The 18,372-nt window shown below is 40.5% G+C and overlaps 1 protein-coding gene across 7 annotated transcripts in view; it reads left to right on the top strand.

Annotated features, from left to right (window-relative positions):
* The window catches only part of PLXNB2 (plexin B2), a 256,955-nt gene that overhangs the window by 213,952 nt on the left and 24,631 nt on the right, over positions 1-18,372 (top strand). For all 7 annotated transcript variants that reach the window (XM_035309113.1, XM_035309156.1, XM_035309121.1 and 4 more), the window contains 7 exons: positions 9,814-9,950; positions 10,597-10,764; positions 12,386-12,494; positions 14,263-14,490; positions 14,980-15,156; positions 15,612-15,751; positions 16,802-16,902. In XM_035309113.1, coding sequence (XP_035165004.1) covers positions 9,814-9,950; positions 10,597-10,764; positions 12,386-12,494; positions 14,263-14,490; positions 14,980-15,156; positions 15,612-15,751; positions 16,802-16,902 — 1,060 coding nt within the window. The remainder of the gene's footprint in view (positions 1-9,813; positions 9,951-10,596; positions 10,765-12,385; positions 12,495-14,262; positions 14,491-14,979; positions 15,157-15,611; positions 15,752-16,801; positions 16,903-18,372) is intronic.

Here is an 18,372-nt window from a genome sequence, read left to right as displayed (position 1 = left end):
AATTGGGCATTCTCCTTTTTATTGAAATAGCAATGAATTGATTATAAATTTTAATATCCAGCTATGCAGTACCTCTGACAGTTTGGCTGGTCTCTATGCAGGTGGAGCCATGGCATAGCTAAAAAACAGGTTTTTGTTTGTTCATTTGATTTGTTTGCTACTATGGCAGTGAGAAACAGTATTGAAGGTGGGAATTAAGTTTTTCTTAGGTGTATGGCCCAGGCTGGCTGATACCATACAAGCACGATTCTTTTCTCAGATGTCATCTTTAAACTCAAGCCACCAGAATGAGAGCTCACAGCTAGCTCAGGTTCTTCAGTGTCTGTTTGCAAGAGCAGTTCTGTGAGCTTTAGTCTGAGTGGATTGAAGACATTATATAGTTTCAGAAAGCTCAAATAAATATAAGAAAGGGGGACAAATTAGAGTCTGATCTGAAAACAAGCACAAAGATGACTACTCACCATACTGGGAGTTTGAGTAACCTGATCTGCACAGTTGGATTTAACAAGGTACATTCTTCCGCTTTAATGTTCTCACAAGTTGGCATTTTCCTCTTATCTTCATCCATCCTCTGTTTCCCTTCTTGATGTTAGCAATCGCTCAGGGAGCTCTCACAGCCACAGCGCTATTAGTGCCACCAGGCTCTCGAGGAGGATTTTAGCTCACTGCTTGATTCTTCTCCATGAGTCTTCACCATAGCACATACATTTTATACTGTAGCTTGTGGGGGGGAGTTTACATGGCTTGTTGCCATTATGATTGATGCTGTTAAACCACACATCCACAGCAGTCTGGAATTGCTGCCAGAGGGCAGTGGCTGTTTTATCCTCGAGTTCTGGAGCACATCTTGTTTGTGCATCAGCCTGCACAGCCGTCAGGAATGCTCCTGGGTAGCTCAGAGTTTTCAGTAAGAAGGCCCTTCCCCACATGGGTATTATTAGACTTAATTCTCTATCATCATACACATCACTTAAATATTTGTCCCACTATTCAGTGTTTGTGGGTTCTGCTTGAAAGCTGCCAGTGAACACAGGGTGTATGATAACGCAGGCTTTCCAGTCATGCATACTTCCGTTTCTCCATGAAAACTGTCAGCAAGGCTCTGTGGTCTGTTCAGAAAATGATGTGCTCTCTGCCTCAGGATAAAAAGAGACAGATCTCTGCCTGCAGTCCAAAAACTTAGTTGTTTAGAATATCCGTGCTCTACGTAAGCATCCCGTCCACAGCAGGCAGCAGGCACTACAGATAGGAGTGGGCACTGCCTGGCAAACGCTTTGCCTTCACACCTGGAGTGGATGGAAGCATTTCGGCTGACCTGTGAGGTTGGGAAGAAGCCACTCCAGAGAGGCAGGACCCAGCCAGAAGTAGCCCAGGACCTGAATCCTGGCTGCTGTTGTGCCTGTGGGTGCTCCAGTGAGGCGAGCCAGGGAGCTGGGTCAGCCGCTGCGGCGAGCACCGGGCCGCCAAGTGTGCACCATGGAAATTCTCTGCCTGAGCATCCTGTGAGGGGGTGGCTTGTCTGAAGAAACAAGCAGCAGGCTCCCCTGAGTCTGAGAAAGGAAGGGAGTGGAGGGAAAGAGCAGTTCCTAATGGTTTGTGTGCCCTGGTCAAAAGCTTAATTTAGCTCCTGTGGTTACCTTTATAAGCCATGAGATGACATTTTGACCTTCAAGAAGGTGGCCAGTGCCTACAGCACTTCATGGACGATGCTTTTAATGCCTTTAATTTTTGAGTGCATTATATGCAAGGGTTGGCAGAATAATTCAACTTTGGATGGAGTGGGGGTGGATAATTTTGGTAACAAAGGAGTTGTTTTGCAGGCCTGCTTCAAGAGCCAGAACTTAGTGCAGCTGGGATCAGGATGAAGAAAGAGAAAGGAAACTTGCTGGGGAAGGGACGGATAAGAGAAAGGCAGAACGATAATGTGCTCTCTACACTTTTGAAAGCCTTAGCCACATGTATGTGTGTACTGTCGTCAGGTCCTGGGCACTGCATCCCTGTGCTCTGCTTGTGTGGAAGCAGAGGAGCACAACCATACTAGTGGATGTGTGCTTACATCAAAGGCAAATCCCCACCTGGAGGTCACTGCCTACAGGAGCTGGCAGGAGGGAGCTTAGTGGTTTTGCCATTTGCTGCCCATCGTGTCCATTTGAGCACATCCATCTGTTGCTGGCTTCCCCTTGTGCTGCAGCTGGCATCTCTCACAGCATCATGGGGGTGTACTCTGCCACCATCCTCTTTTCCCTCCCCAGTTGTCTCTGCTTGTGGTCTGGCATGGTTGCTTTTTCTCCTCTGAAGCACAGACGTTATGCCAAGGTCTCTTTGCATCTCCGTTAGGTTCCCCTCCTCTGTTGCCTTCCAACTGGTTTTGAATTTCTGGCTCCTCTTGTGATTTACCAGTAGCCTCCATAGTGGCTGGTTGTTTCTTTGATTTTCTGCATCACTGATGGATACAGGGTGACCACTTTTATCTCAGTGGTGTAGGTTTTGGGCTAGAAACTTCCTATCATAGCTCAGCAATATAGTAGTTAGTATCATTATTTACAGAGTCATACCCCAGAATATAAAAAGTTCAGGATGTGCTTGGGGAGAGGTGAATGGAAAAGCAGAGAAATTGGAAAAAAAGAGCTGCAGAGCTGTAGTGGTGCTCCACAGGGGTACGTTCCTCTTGTTCTTGGATACTGTGCAAGGGGCCAGGAGTGAGTTGGCTTGACATGCCAAGGTAAACCAAAAAGCTGCAAAGCAAATAAACAAGTGAAAAAGAGCATTAACAAGTGTGGCAGATCAGATCCCAAGTGCAAGTCAAGAGAGTGAAAAAGGCTGGGGGAAGGCTTCTGTGTCACACCCATGTATCTGTAATGGGAAAATTGCAGAGAAGCTGGATAGCAGGAAGAAAAAGAGAATAAGAGAAACCCCGCTGTTAGCCAGATAAAAGCTGTGCTTCGATTTGACACCAGCAGACCGCAGAAATCTAAAATGCTGGGAACCCTCCAAGAGCATTTTCAGCCTGTAAAAAATATCTTTTAATAGCACTGTAATCAGAAACCTAAAAAAATAACAGTTCACCTTCCTAAATGTGCAAAAAGACCAACTGCGAGCAATAAAATATTAAAGAAGAAAAAGTTCATTCTAGATTAATAAACAGGATGAAAAATATAAGAGATCAGACACGAGTGCTCAGAGGGTTTGCAATAGTTTTATCAGAAGCAGCAGTCATGTACATTGCTAATAACTGAGTTCGCTTCTAAATGTGATTATAAGTGGAACAGACATGGAGATAATTTACCCTCTAGCACACAGAAAGCATGAGCTACAATGAAAAATATATAAGCATTCCTGTGAGCAAATACCTAAGTATGAGGCACAGGATACAAACAGAAAGCAAAGGAAAGATTTCTGGCTGCAACAAAGAAAACAGGACACTGGAAAATGGCCTGAACGTGAAGTCATATACATGCTCGGGCCAGTGCAAGCTGTTTTGCTGGTACTTCATTTTCCCCTCATACCTGTGTGCTGACAAAGCACAGAGTGCCTCAGAGGACAGGCTGTTGCAAGAGCATGACATTACTGTGAGGCAAAGCCCAAAAACACAGCTTGTGAAGCTCAGGTCAGTATGCGATGCGTGGATGAGGCAGGGGTACACAGTAATGTGAGTGCCAAGGAAGGGTTTGCCAAGTTGCAAATAAATCAACCAGTGTTACAGACAGAATAAATGAATTTGCTACCAAACAACCTTCTGTTTGAATGTTATATACTATAAGCAATGTGCAAGGATTTTACTTAAAATTGTCACTGTCTCACTGTTTCAAATTGGAGCAGGAAACCACTGCTTTCAGGTAAACTGTATCAACAGGATCAGCACTGACTGTAGTCATAAAGGCAGACCAGGTAACCTATTCTTAGCATTATTGTCCGTCCTCCAAAGCTACCTAATGGTTATCAAAGCTCTGGAAAACCTGCTCATCAGTTCAGGAGTACTCACTCAGCAGTCTGGTACAGTATGGAAAAGTTGAGTTGCAGGTGCACTACAAGACCTCTCAGCATTGTTACACCTACCTGTGATTTAAGGAAAGTTGGTATGTAGGATATATAGATGCTCAACTTCCCACAGCGGACAAGCTAAAATCTGCTCCGACCTACAAGCAAGAAATCCTATTGAGATCAAATTATTTCTTCGGGATAAATCATTCTACACTTGTCGGGAGCAAGCTACACCTGTTGAGAAGAGATCCCTGCTCAAATAGCACAGCCGTGGATGCGCATATGTTTTACCAAAACTGCAAATCCACTTCTACAAGCACAGGACATGATCATCAAAGCGTAAGGTGGTGAGAAGTCCCTCTGCTGGGAGGTGACCTACCTGACATGACAGGCCACCAAATAACTGGCAGGCATTGGAGAAGGCTTTTTAAAACCAGACAATCTGAAAACTCACGTATGATGTAACCTGTTACTGCAGAAAAGATTTATGCTCACCCAGACAGCAAATAACTGGAAAATATGAACGATATTTTTCCAGTGACAAAGGGAGAAGTATAGACTGCTGCAAGAGCATCTGTCCTTTTCAAGCAAAATAAGAAAAATACTTCAGTGTATGTCAATTAGGATTTTCTACACTTTAAGGAATTATAAAACAAGGGTTAAATTAGTATTTGTAAGGTTGTTTAAGTTTTACTGTGTCCATGAGAAATGAAGTATTGCCAGATCTCTGCAAGAGCTGATGTTTTCCAGAAGAATTATTACAAGGCTGCTATAAATTCCATATAGGACACATAATCAAATGTTCTACTTAACATTATAATTTCAGTGCACACTGTGATGTGATGTTGCAGAAAAGTGTGATGTCCTCTGGGCATGTTCTGACTGAGAGAACAAAGATACAGAGGTGCAGAGGGCTGAAAATGGAAGTGGGGTATTTGTAATGATGGCAGGAGTACTTCTGATTCAGGAACTGAAATGAGAAAAGGGAAGAAAGTAGAAAAGAAATCCCTGAGGGGATTTTGAAAAGGTGGTATCACTGATCTCACATCACTTGAGGTTCTGAGGTTGTCAGTGCAGTTTGTAGCAGCTGAATTTTCAGTATTGCTTGGGATTTAGCCCAAATTAGAGGTATCCACATCTTGCTAAAAGCTGTGTTTTCATTATCCCTCAAACAATGTTTGCAGTGAAGATTTTACCCTTTTCCCTTCGTTTTCTTTTGCAAGAAGCAATCTCATGCAGAGCTGTGTTCAGCAATGTAGAGGTGTGGGTTTGTTGCAGCTTTGCTGGAATTTGTATGGTTAAGACCCAGTGTAGCAGCTTAAAAGGGTCTGAACCTCTCCATCCTGCAGGTGGGTGCGATGTCACCCATGGGAAGGGGCTGCCTTCTTCTGAGGCAACACGATTCTTCTCAGAGGCTTGCTCCACCGCTCAAAGAGTACTTTTTGAACTTATCATGACACTCAGCGAATATCTGCTCCCTCTGGTCCTGTCTACCTAACTGCATTTCTGAAAAATACTTTCCAGCTAAGCATTTAGGTGACCTGTTTTTTTTCTTTACTGGTACTCTAAGAGACTACCAGGTGGGCCAAGGCAGCTTTGTGCTTTTCACCATCCATGAACATTTTAAGAGAGCACTAAAGCTTGCTCATAGTGCATTGGTTTTGCAATAAAGTAGTTATTAAAATTGCTGAAAAAATTGTTGGTAATTTGTTTAAGCTTCTTATTTTTTCTGGAAGGTCCTTAAGAGAAAGGGAAAGGAAAAAAAATCGTGAAACAGAAAATAACAAGGAAGAATTAATCAAATCATTTTTCTGACAAGTTTATGGTAACAAACTTACTATACGATGCTTTGTTTTAGTAGTCATCCTGAAAAATTCCTCTGCATGCAGAGCCCAGTTCAGCTTCTCTTTATTAGATAACCTTTATGAGGCGTCCACATGATTTGGTCCCTGGAGTGCTCTTGGTATTTGCAAAATTACTTTAAATAGGTTAAATATGAATACTTTGAGTTAAGCTGTTTTAAAATAGTCCATTGAGAGATTGCTGCAAAACCAATGATTAAAGAGAAAATAAGGGTTAAATGTAACTATTCCACCTCCTCGTTGGCTGCTACCTGCAGCAGCTACCGGAGTGAATCTTGGCCTCCGGTTTTCATTAAACTTGAAGCGAGGCCGAGATGTGCTGGCTCTGTGCTGCACCTGTGTCACAGAGGGGGGCTGAGGTGTGGATAGCACATTCTCCTTTTTGGCACAGCTGAGTTTTCACAGACTGACACAGTCACAGAATGGCTGAGGTTGGCAGGGACCTCTGGAGACCCTCTGCTCCCACCCCTGCTCAGGCAGGACCAGTGAGAGATGGCTGCCCAGGACCACATCCAGGCAGCTTCTGAACATCTCCAAGGAGGAAACCCCACAGCCTGTGCCAGTGCTCAGTCACCCTCACACAGCACAGGATTAATTCCTGGTGTTCAGAGGGAACCTCCTCTGTTTCAGTTTACACCCATTATGTCTTTTCTCATCACCAGGCACCACTGAAAAGAGCCTGGCTCCATCCTCATTTAACTTTTTAACTTTTAGCAGAGTCAGAGTCTTGCTAAGAAAAAAAGAAAAAAAAAATCTGGGCAAAACAGAACAGGTACTTATTTTACTTCCCCATTGCCGTTGTGTTACTCAGAGATAACTTTGCTGTTTGTTTACCTCGATACTACATCCCTGTTCACAGAGCGGTAAATGCAGGCTGCCAATAAAAGGTCCCACACAGAAAGTAGTTCTCAGTGGTCCTGCTTCAGGTTTGTGGCGTGCTCAGTATTCACTGATAGGTAGCTACTGAACCAGCCTTTGCACTGCCAAAGTTACTGATCAGATATGCCAGTTGAGCTTTAATGGTGTCATTATTTATCGCTTTTGCTGAAAGAAAGGAATACAGCTGCCTAGCAGAAGCTTCTTAGCAAGCTTCCTTTCTCCCACCCCCCTCCTCCCCCCCAAGATTACAGTGTTACAGAGAGTGGGGTATGGTGCTTCAGAAATCTTTTCTTGTACCTTTCCTTCCTAAGTCTTTGCTTAAAGGCTTGACTTTAAGTGGTAGGATTTAGGGAAAAGGCTACAAGCCTTTAATAGTTGTGTTTGTTTTTTTTCTGAGGTGGAAGGAGAAAGAATTTGTCCATATTAATTCTTTAGTGGTTCTTGCTTCTGGAAATGTTGCAGTAGATTTTAACTGGTGATGATAAAATGACCCAATATTCTTAACACTTTGTAGCAATTGAGATTTAATCTGGAGTTAATAAAAGGTATGTTTTTCTGTATATCTATCAAGGTTAAACTTAAAAGATTTGGTCAATTTTTGTAAGCAATACAACTTAATAATCTTTTTAATCAACAATATTGTGTTTCAAAAAAGCACAAATGAGCTTTTTTGTGAAGTGCAGGTCTAGACTTGTGTTAATTTAAGCTTCAAGTGTGATTTTTAAAACTGACCCACTCAAATCTTTTATTTACCCTCGTGCAATTTCAGTTTAGGTTAAATCAGCAGACAATTAAATCAAAAGAAGAGTATGTACGGACAGAGTTATGTAGATCTAAATAAGCAAGTTTCACTCAATTCTGTTGAGTCAATGCGCCTTTTTGCTTAAACCATGCTTAAAAATTACTTTGAGTTGATTCCTTACATAAAATGTTGTAACTCAAGTGATGTATTAAATTAAAAAGAAATCAAAGGTTAGTGCATGAGAGCAGTCATGTGCTGTAGCATCGTACATCTTGAGGAGTGAAGGGTTTACAAACAGATTTCTCTCAGGGAAGAAAAGCAATTGACACCCAATTAGTGTTAAAGCATATTCCTAAAGCTCAATGACTTGAGAGTAAATTACAGTTGTCATTGTGGATTTGTGAAGTGTGCTGAACCGTGATGCATTCCTTCAGAGGGAAGTTGCTCAGACATGAAAGAATAAAACAAGCAGAGCAAGTACAAGTTCTGTGTTTCTATAATATCAGTGCTTTAATAAAGCAAATTTATCAAGTAACCACGATGTCAACTGGAAGCTTTTTTGCAAATTCCTGCTACTTGTTAAAAACCCATCAATGGCTCACTGAGCTTTTGACCAAACTCTAGTACATCGTTCCCTCTTCTCCCTGCCATTCATGGACCATTGTTTTTCTAGCTGCACGCTGACACAGAGATGGCAGTCTGTGCATGAGCAAAATAACATAGGGGAAAGCTTTTTGCTATATGATGAGTCAGGCAAACTCTCTTTATGAGCATGGCCTTTCCTCCTTAGAGTGGGAGATCAGTGCAGTATGATGGTGATCAGGTAAACCCCAGTCAGCAAGGGAAGTTCACAAACATCTTTGCCCTTGCTTTATTCATAGAATCATAGAATCATCTAGGTTGGATGATTTTGTGATCCCCTCCAACCCCCCAGCTCAACTTGAGACCATTTCCTTGTGTCTTATCACTTGTTACCTGAGAAAGAAGACCAACACCTTCCTTGCTGCAGCCTCCTTTCAGGTAGTTGTAGAGAGTGATGAGGTCTCCCCTCAACCTGCTTTTCTCCAGACTAAACAACACCAGTTCCTCAGTTGCTTCTTTGATTCCTAGTGCCCTCACCAGCTTTGTTGCTCTTCTCTGCACATGCTAGAGCACTTTAATATCCTTGTAGTGAGGGGCCCAAAACTAAACACAGTACTCAAGGTGCGGCCTCACCAGTGCCACGTACAAGGAGACAATCAATTCCCTAGTCCTGCTGGCCACACTCTGATGCAGGCCAGGATGCTGTTGGCCTCCTTGGCCACCTGGGCACACTGATGGCTAATGTTCAACAGCCGACGGTCAGCCAGCCTGTATGTGCCTGTAAGGAATGGCCCCAAGGCCGGACTTCATCATTGTCCACTCATTTGAGCAAGTTGGCAGGCAACATGTGCTGAAGCAAGGCCAATCAATCTCATGTGGCTTACATGGCTTCACTCATGCTCTTGACTCAGTAGCAGCAGTGATGTCCTGAATAGCAACACTTTTCTCAACTGGGAGTAGGGACTGCTTAGTGATGAAGTAATTAAATTGCACTGTTCTTGAAAAGCTCTCACTATTAATTTACAGAATTTGTCATATCTGGGGTAATACAGTCATGGAAACAAGGACTGAATTGAGAATAAAAGGAGAGAACTGACTTGAGAAATTTAAATTTCTGAGAACTTTCATGACAATTTGAAACATATCTGCTTGTTCCAATTGATTTTAGGAAATCCTATCCAACGTTCTAGGTGTGTAAAGAAAAGTTTAGTATTTTCTGATATCTTTGCTCTGCAAGTTCATTGCTCAAGAAAGGGATAACAATCTTCTACAGCAATTAAGAATCTTACAAGATAAATGGGACCTTAATATTCTTTTTTGTTCTGTACCAGTTCTGAAAAACTTGCTCTGTCTCTCCTGTCACTGACACAGAACATAGGAAAGGGGTAAGGAAGGGTGAAAGTAGACTCAGCCATAAGAAAGAAAAAATCTTAAAATAAGAATGAAAACAGGAAGTCCAACAGGAAGCTCACACAAACTTAATGGCAGCTAACTCTGCATCTTGCCAGTAGGTAATTTAAATCCATATAAAGCCTCATAAAGTACAGTATGGAAAAAATGTGTACATTCACATCACATTACTTCTTCCTTCACTCACCATGAATAATGAAAGACGTCGTTTCATTTGAGAAGACTTGTCCTTCATTATTTTAATTTATTATCTTTTGGGTGATGATATTAAATTACTATTATCTATTATACCAATTAACACTAGTGTAAATTTTATTTTAATTTTCTAAATTAGTTTTCACCATCTCCTCTTTGCAGGAACCTCATCCGTCTGGAATAAGACCTGAAAGTGGCCCACAAGCAGGTGGAACCACACTTACCATCACTGGTACCAACCTGGAAACTGGTTCCAAGAAGGATGTTCGTGTTTTAGTCGGTAGCCAGCCTTGCAATGTGTACGTACCCTGAGTAACTAACAGTACAGAGTTGTACCCTAACAAAGTACCAACCTTTTCTGGCCTTTAGAAATTATACAGATCTGTTGTCTGTCTCGTAGAGACTCATGCCATGCAGTGTGGCTCTGCACATAATATTCAAACAGAAACTCACTGAGAGGCTTCAGCTGGAAGAAGCAGCTACAAAAATTACCGAAGTTGGAGGACTCAGTTATCCAAATAATTGTTCCAGTTTCAGCTCTCTCCACATGACCGGCTGTTCCAAATCCAGCCATGCTCTCACTCAACATCTCCTGAGTGGTTCCATATAAAATTTTAATCCTCTGGTGCCCCTTGACCTGTTTCTCTCACTTCTTGTTTCCTTTATTAATCGCTGCCCTGTTCTCCCCCCAAAAATGGAATGAGCTGAAGTGTGCTGACATCGCATTGTTCTTGTGTCTGTACACTATTCTTTTTCATATCCTGTTAAAGGCTCTAAATGATCTAGAGAAAGTGTTGTCTCCTCATGTTGTTATTCAGTGCAGAGCAGAAAACAGAGCTCAGAGTTCTTTTTTTTTTGTTTGTTTGTTTTTGTTATGGGGTACTGCTGTAAAGAGTAATGTTAGTAACTGAATATGTTTCCTTTTCTTTTTCTTCTCCAATCTAGCACTGACTTTGGAGATGAGATCGTTTGTGTTACAGGACGTAATAGCAAGGTTGAAGCTGTTAAAGTCACATTGCTCTATGGGGAAACAGTAATTAATGTACCAGGGCAATTTTCATACAGTGAGAATCCTACCGTCACCAAGTTCCTGCCAGTAAATAGCTTCAGCAGGTAATGAAATGTTTCTCATAGCTTCATTTACAATTGGGTCAAAATATAGCTCTTCCTCTGTATGGAACTGTTTGATATAAAAACTGCCATACTCTACCCATGCTCAAATTTAGATACATAGAGTTTGTGAACTTTCTTAACCATGGCTGATGTTGAAAGTATTCTGTTTACCTCCAAATTTTAATTGCCATTTCAAAGCTATATACTGAAACTAATAAAGGTAATGAGCTTCTTTTAAATAAGCATGTCTCAAAGAAAGAGATTTGAAACGTTTCAGCATGATGAACATGAAACAACATGACCTTTGCATTACGTACAAACCCTTCCCCTCTCTAAAGGAAAGATCATCATCTGAAAGTGATATAAAAGGTTTCTAGCCAAAACATTTCTAGCAGTTCTACTGTTCAGCTTTTAATAAGTAAGCTGGAAACAGAGGGTAGCTATGGCTTATCATCTTTTTGTCCCATGAGGAAAAAACATATCTAGATCAGGGATCAGTAAGTCTCTTAAAAGGAGTTTTTTTTCCTACAGAGGCCCCTACTTAACACCCCAGCTGGCAGCTGTTCATTCGAAACAGCATTCCTTCTGGAAAAATGCTCATATAGTATCAATTGTGAAACCAAAGAAATGTGCGCCACTCATCTACTTGTAGCAAAATGGCAAATCATCTGTATAAATGTCCTTTTGTCATACCTCTGGTTCTGAGAGTAATTCTGCGACTGGTTCAGGGTTAAGCTTGTTAACTTTCCCCATGCTGGTCTCTGTTGTTCCCTAATTCTGATCATTCTGCCTAGTGAGTGCAGTTGGCAGAGAGAGTGGTTAAGATGTTTCCACCCTCTTTCAGCAAAAAGAAGTGAAAGATGATGACCTTAAAAATAGGATGTTAAAAATAAATTGACTGTGACTTCTACTGGAGGAATTGGTACTTGCCTTCTTGAATATGGAGTAATCATTTATGTAAAATAGGATTTGTTTTTAATACTTGCATTTTTTTTTTGCTTGGGTTGTTTGGGGGCCTGGAGGTTTTTTGGTAGATCACTAGTGATTTACTCCATGGTATTTAAAAGACTTTTTTTTTTCCTCTTTATAAACTGAACCTTATTATAATGGATTGCTTTGAGGATAGCTATCCTTCTAAATCTATGTTACTTAGATGACTTTAGTTCCCACTGGCCACTTACATGCATTCTTTTTCTTATGTGAATGCATTCTCTTTTAAACAATATGTTGCAAATGAAAGGGAATAGAGAAACCAGGTCCCTACAGATCTGTGGAAAATACACCCACTTTTGTCTGTGTGCATGCTAGGTGGACTGATTTTAACAAGAATCTTGGAGAAGCAAAGCACATTAAAATAGGCATCAATGAAAAGCCACAGATATTGGCAGTGATTTGCACTTCTTTATTCCGCTATTTTAAGACCAGTTTGAAGTAGACATTGCTGCTTTTAAATACTATTGTCATTGATAGATTTAACAGAAATTCTTTGTGTAGAATATCTAACTGTCCTATAGGAATTACATAACTGTTTTCAATAGAAATAGTGGCACGCAGGATAAACAATATGGCTGTAGTATTTTGCCAATGAATTGACTTATTTTTTTTTAATTTTGCCTTTCAGTGGAGGGAGAAATATTACAGTAACTGGAACTGGGTTTGAGCTCATCCAGAGTTTCTCACTGGTGGTATATGCAGAGCGTCCAGAAGCAGGGAAAGCAAGTCTCAAAAGGGTAATTTTCTTTTTCTTTTCTTTCCCCCCAAAAAAGGCATCACACTGGATGTATAACATAGAATCTATTCCAAAATGCAATGAAAAGTTTGCCCACCTGAATTCACTGGGATTGAGGTGGAATGAGATTTGAACAGGCTTCTGGGTCTCCATGTAAGAGGAGCCTACTACTGCCATCCTTGCTTACATTTATTTGCACCTTGTAACCTTCTGCTTCAAAACGATTTTCATTCAATATGAATAAATTTAGAAGAACTAAACTTTAAATGGTAAACTGGGTATATTTGAAAATTGGAAGGTGGTATAATTTTTCTTTATATATCTCCTTCTCCTCCCCTGCAAAGTTTAGCAATTTGTCTGAAACAAGACCTTAATCCAGACAATGTTGAGTACTTGGCTTTGCGCAGTCAGTGTCTTTTATTTTCTCACACCTCAACGAACAGTCTTCTACTTTTCTTTCTTGCTTCAAGCACATTCCACTTACAGCATGATCCCAAGAAAAGATGTGCAAAATAAATAAAGGTTAAAAAAAAAAAAAAAAAAAAAAACACTTCTTGCATGTAATGCTAAGAACTGATATTATCAATTGGTCTCAATTTTCCACTTTTCTAATGAAGATTGCAATTTCATGCAAAGATGAGAACTTAAAAGCAATCTCCAAGAACGTGTTTTAAGGCTTTTTTTTTAAAGCTAGTGTTTCAATTTAAGACTGTCTTGTGATCAATATCAAAAATAATTACTATCATATAGAGTTGGTAATGTACATTTCTTGTATTATGTGCATGCTTCAAGTTATGTATGCCAAAGCCAGCTGGATTTGGGTCCATCAAAACACTCTCCTTTAAGAATATTAAGAGCAAAGCTGCCTACATTTCACAGGCTGTAAACTGCAAGATGTAATTATCTTGCTTACCTTAAAACTCAGGACAATCTTAATCTCTGTTTAGCATTCCTGACATTATTTATCAACGTATCTTACCTCCTCTCCTCTTGTATGCTTAGCATCAATTCAACATGTTAGCCTAAATCTGCATTGCATATAGTACATACTCTTGGTTAAGACTAGAAACTCTCTCGTAATCTTTAGTTTTGCTTCTATTTATGTAGCAATATCAAAAACGTAGGGAAGAAGCTACCAAATCACCTTTGATTTCTCAAAGTGAGAAACTCAGGTGGTGATAGAAGAAGTTTTAGGGGTTCATATTAGTGTTGTTGGCTATGGTTAGTATTACTGAATGGCTGAAGGTGTTTCTAGCATAGCAACATTTGTGTAATTGGGAGTGAGGTAGGGGACAGGTCAACAGAGTTACCTTGCGTAGGTGATTTACAACTGGCAATTTTTTGGCAGAAATTCACTTAATAATTTGTCTTGAATTTCAGAAAGCTATTCTCCAATGTCAGTAGAAAAGAATCTACTTGAGAAACCTAATGGTACAGAAGATGGCCTGGATTAAGCCTGCCATATTAACTTCTTAATCTTAGAGCAATTTAATGATATCAGCCCAATGTAGTCCAGAGTCACAGAATTTGGAGGCAATGGAAAGTGAGCTAAGTTTTTTCAGGGGGCAGCTGCTAGAATATAATTAACCAATAATTTGTTCCCATCAGCATTTTTTTTTCTTTTCAGCAAGTACCTCATACTGTGTTATTTTTGCTGTATGGAGGATACAACTCCAGTCTTGTTATTTCTACGGTGTAAAGTTATCAACAGTTAGGTACAGGAACCAAACTCTAATATATGCACATTTTTCTTGTCTCATTTCTTATAGTTTGATGGAAGATCTGTTACAAGACTTAATGAAACCACAGTGATTTTTTCTTCCCCACCAATATTGGAAGATCCAGAAAACTACAACATTACCACTATTATTCTAATGGATCATTATCATTTGGTTGTAAAAAATGAGAGCCACTCCTTTGCATATGTTGCAGACCCAACCTTTGAAAATTTCACAGATGGCATCAAAAAGCAAGTCAATAAACTCATAAATGCAAAGGTAAATCCACCAAGAGATGGTGGTCGCTCATTTTGTCCTTGCAGCACATATGGGATTTTTCCTTTCTTTCACAAACCCTAACCTATGATGATCAGCTGTTTGGTAGCATACCGAAAATGCTTTCTAGAGTCCCTTACCTCTTCTGGATGATTAATATTGTCAGCTCCGCTTTCCTTCCCCCTCCCCTTCTCAGAGAATTTTGCTCTTTTTTGCCATACTTTGGATTTCCCCAGGATGCCCCCTACTGCTGAATCTGGCATTTGGAAATGCCCTCTCCAGAGAGCTCCCAAGGATTGAATGGAACTTTCCTTATTGCACCAAGAAGGAAAGGAGGTGGAATTGCATAATTCCCCTCCGCTCCACTCTTCTGTACGCTGCAGTTCAAATTACATCCACTCCTTAGCATGATCCAAATGGAAATAAGCAACTTGGAACTTCTTGTTTCCTAAGACTTTGCCATAATAACTTAGCCTTGTATATTCTGTCTAGGGCAGTAACCTGAACAAAGCCATGACGATAGACGAGGCCCAGGCTTTTGTAGGTGATGAGCCTTGCAACATAAAAACACTGACTGAAACAGACTTGTATTGTGAGCCACCTGAAGTACAGCCACAACCAAAGAAAAGGCAGAAGAGAGATATGATCAATAACCTTCCTGAATTCATTGTAAGTTACCTTTTCAATATACTCTAGTATCATGTTTAAGTAACGCTGCTACAATTGCTTCTTAATTAAAATAATTCATTCTCTAAAGTTGTTATAGTACTGTAAAAAACTCTTTGCAATTCTTTCTTTCTCCAGCTTCTGCCTGCTGTCTAGAAGACATCACACATAAAGAGTGTTCCCAAGCTGCCAAGCTATACCTTCATTACATAGGAATGTAAAATTTTAGCTAGGCAGACTGGGGATTTGTCTTCCTCTGCAAACAAAGTAAAATTATTTCATAGAATAAAGTGCTAGTGACCTAAATTCAGTATAAAATATTCAGAAATGTTTCCTTTGTTTGGCAGATTGAGAAAGAAATTCACTTAGTAAGAATTACAAAGAATTTAGAGCACAATTGAGAAGTGAACCATTGTCCATTTGCAGTTTCTGAGGCAAATGTGTGTTTATCTAATTAGGTTAAATTTGGACTCCGAGAATGGATCCTTGGAAGGGTGGAATATGATACACGTGTGAGCGACATCCCACTGAATCTTATTTTGCCACTGGTACTTATTCCTATGATAGCAATCATCGTAATTTCTATCATCTGTTATAGGTAAGAAGTTCCTTTAATTAGGTCTTTTTGCTGTCCTATGGCTTTTAAGGTAATACCTGATTGTTCTGAGCTCAGCCTACAAAAAAAAATCCTTAAAATTTTTTAAGAGCTGTAGGGTTAAGAAAAGCAGTTACAGCTGGTGATATGTATGAGCACCAATTTATTCCTCTCACACACACCAAATTCCTTGGTGTCAGTCAGCCCAGTCTGTCCTTTATACATCAGCACAACAGTTGGTCCCAGGCTTGCCTAGTGCACAATTGCAGACTGAGTTGCACAGATAGCATTCTTGAAACGGCAACTAAAGTGCCTCCCACAAAGGAGATAACTTGTTCTGCATACATATCTTTCAGCGTTTATGCTGCCTCAGTCAGTACTGTAGATCAGAGCTGGATGGATTTGGCTAAGTGGTCATTTGGGTCTTTCCAGCTGAGATAAGTGTTACCCACACAACAAATTTCATGATTAATGATGAAATTCACACTTCACAAAGGGCCAGAACAATGTCAGTACTTCTCTTAAGACCTACTTAGCCCAATTTCGAGGTTAGTAATAAATGGGCCTCATGCACAGACCTTAGGAGGGGGTGGATTTCACTCTGGTGGTGTGTATCAATGTAACCAAAGCACTGCTGAAGTGCTAAGCAGCACTGACATTCTCACGGATGTCCTGCAGCCTCCTTGATGCACTGTGATGATCTCTAACTGCTGCAGAACATGCTGCAAGCAGTCCCTGTTTCAGTACATACAAATAAAGTTTCTGTAGTCAATGTGTGATCACAAGCATTTGTAACTACCACTTAGTGGATGTCAAATCTCTGCCCTAGTGTGTTTTAAAGTAGCAGGCCCATGGTGGTGCCAGGTTGTTTGGCACTAAACGAATATTTGGGCCGCTGTCGCTGTTCTCCTCCATTCTCTCTCTGCCACTAGTGCTCAAAAGGAAATCCAAACAGAAATGGTCCTCCAGTCATCCCCTTGGCTTCCCATTCAGAGCTGCTGCAAATGATTTGCTTTTACAGTTTGTAACTTTAAAATCTTCTATTCCATAAAGACGCAAGAGCCAACAAGCAGAACGAGAGTATGAAAAAATTAAGTCACAACTTGAAGGCCTGGAGGAGAGTGTCAGAGACCGGTGCAAGAAGGAATTCACAGGTATGACAGATATTTTACTGCTGTGAGTCCTCTTGAGCAATCAGAAGAGCAATGGTGCTTTCTTGCTAAAACTGTCTCCTGAGAACAAATACTTAGAAGTAGACCTTGGTAGTCTTGATTACACGCGTTGCCATACAGCACATAGTTTGCTATTATATATGAAAGTCATAAAGTAAAATAGGGAGTTGAGCTTGTTAAAGGAAATGGACAGTTTCAGTCATAAGGGAGCACAGCATTGGCAACTGGGAAATGTAAATTAGTTGAGATTGGGGTTATTTATAGTGGCCATTGACATGGAGGAAAAAAAGGTTTGTAATGACTTATCGTGCACTTAGTATTTAACACAATGGCTATATATACCAAGCATGTACATTGAAAATGCTTTTCAGAGCTGCAAAATGTATTTGCAGCAATCAGCCTACAAAGGGATAATTTGGCAAGCAGGCACAAAAGAGCTAGCACGTTGCACAGTTCATTACAGGAATACCTTAAGCTTGACTTGAGGAGCTATCTAATTGTTCTATGTAAATGTAGCAGCAGCATCCCAGGGAAGGCAGCAGGAGGTGTGAAGGCTCAGCATTTCTACATGTTGAACCGCTCATTGCAATACTTCAATTAACCATCTGAATGCAAACATTGCAAATATTGGCTTAAATTCTTACCATGAAATGTCATCTCATTATCTGAATTATACTTGCTGTTGGGTCATGTTGAAATTATCCCAACTAAAAAAAAACTGCATGTTTTACTTCTAGAGAGAGAAAGATTATTTTATGTTGGCAGTGGCTAAATAGTGGGATTGAATTAAACACCAGTTTGAGGTTAGAGTTTGAAATTAATTTTAGGAGCTCAGGGTATCTCAAAGACTTCTGTCATGCTGGAAGCCTCTCCAAGTCTTGATTCCTGGGAACTTCTGGGACAGAATGTTCTTTCCTTGTGTCGGATTTCTTTCTGTGGAAGGCCAACTCCTTCCAGGTTCTGGACACAACTCAGAAGCAAATCTTTGAATCAAAAACTGTTCCTAGAGACATTTCATTTCAAACTGCATTTTGAAATGTGAGAGGGTCAAGGAAGCTTAACAGCCCTCCCTCCATCACCTCCTGCGTGCAACTTCATAACCATTTCTGAAAGGAGAAGGTATCTTTCTCTTGCTGACATCCCTTGGGGATGCTACAGACTCTTGATGTTTGCTGGGTTGAAGGTTTCCTTTCTGCTCCACCAAGCACAAAGACTGGGGAAGCAGAAGGCACATCCAAGGAGTAATCCAGTTCCCAAACTGCATCCATCTTGGCTGACAGTTAAATGAAACACTGAAGTCAAAACACATTCTGGATCCATGCTGTAAAACTGTAATGACAACAGCACAAAGTGCAGACAGTCTGAAATACGTAGGACCAATAATAGCTACAGAAAGGGCCATCAGGAGGAAGTACAAATACCACAAAGCTGGAAACCACAAGACACTTTGTC

Source organism: Oxyura jamaicensis, chromosome 1 (genome assembly GCF_011077185.1).
Source record: "Oxyura jamaicensis isolate SHBP4307 breed ruddy duck chromosome 1, BPBGC_Ojam_1.0, whole genome shotgun sequence".
In the NCBI taxonomy this organism is placed as follows: domain Eukaryota; kingdom Metazoa; phylum Chordata; class Aves; order Anseriformes; family Anatidae; genus Oxyura; species Oxyura jamaicensis.
The sequence above is the reverse complement of the archived record's forward strand: the minus strand, read 5'-3'. Positions and strand labels throughout refer to the sequence as shown.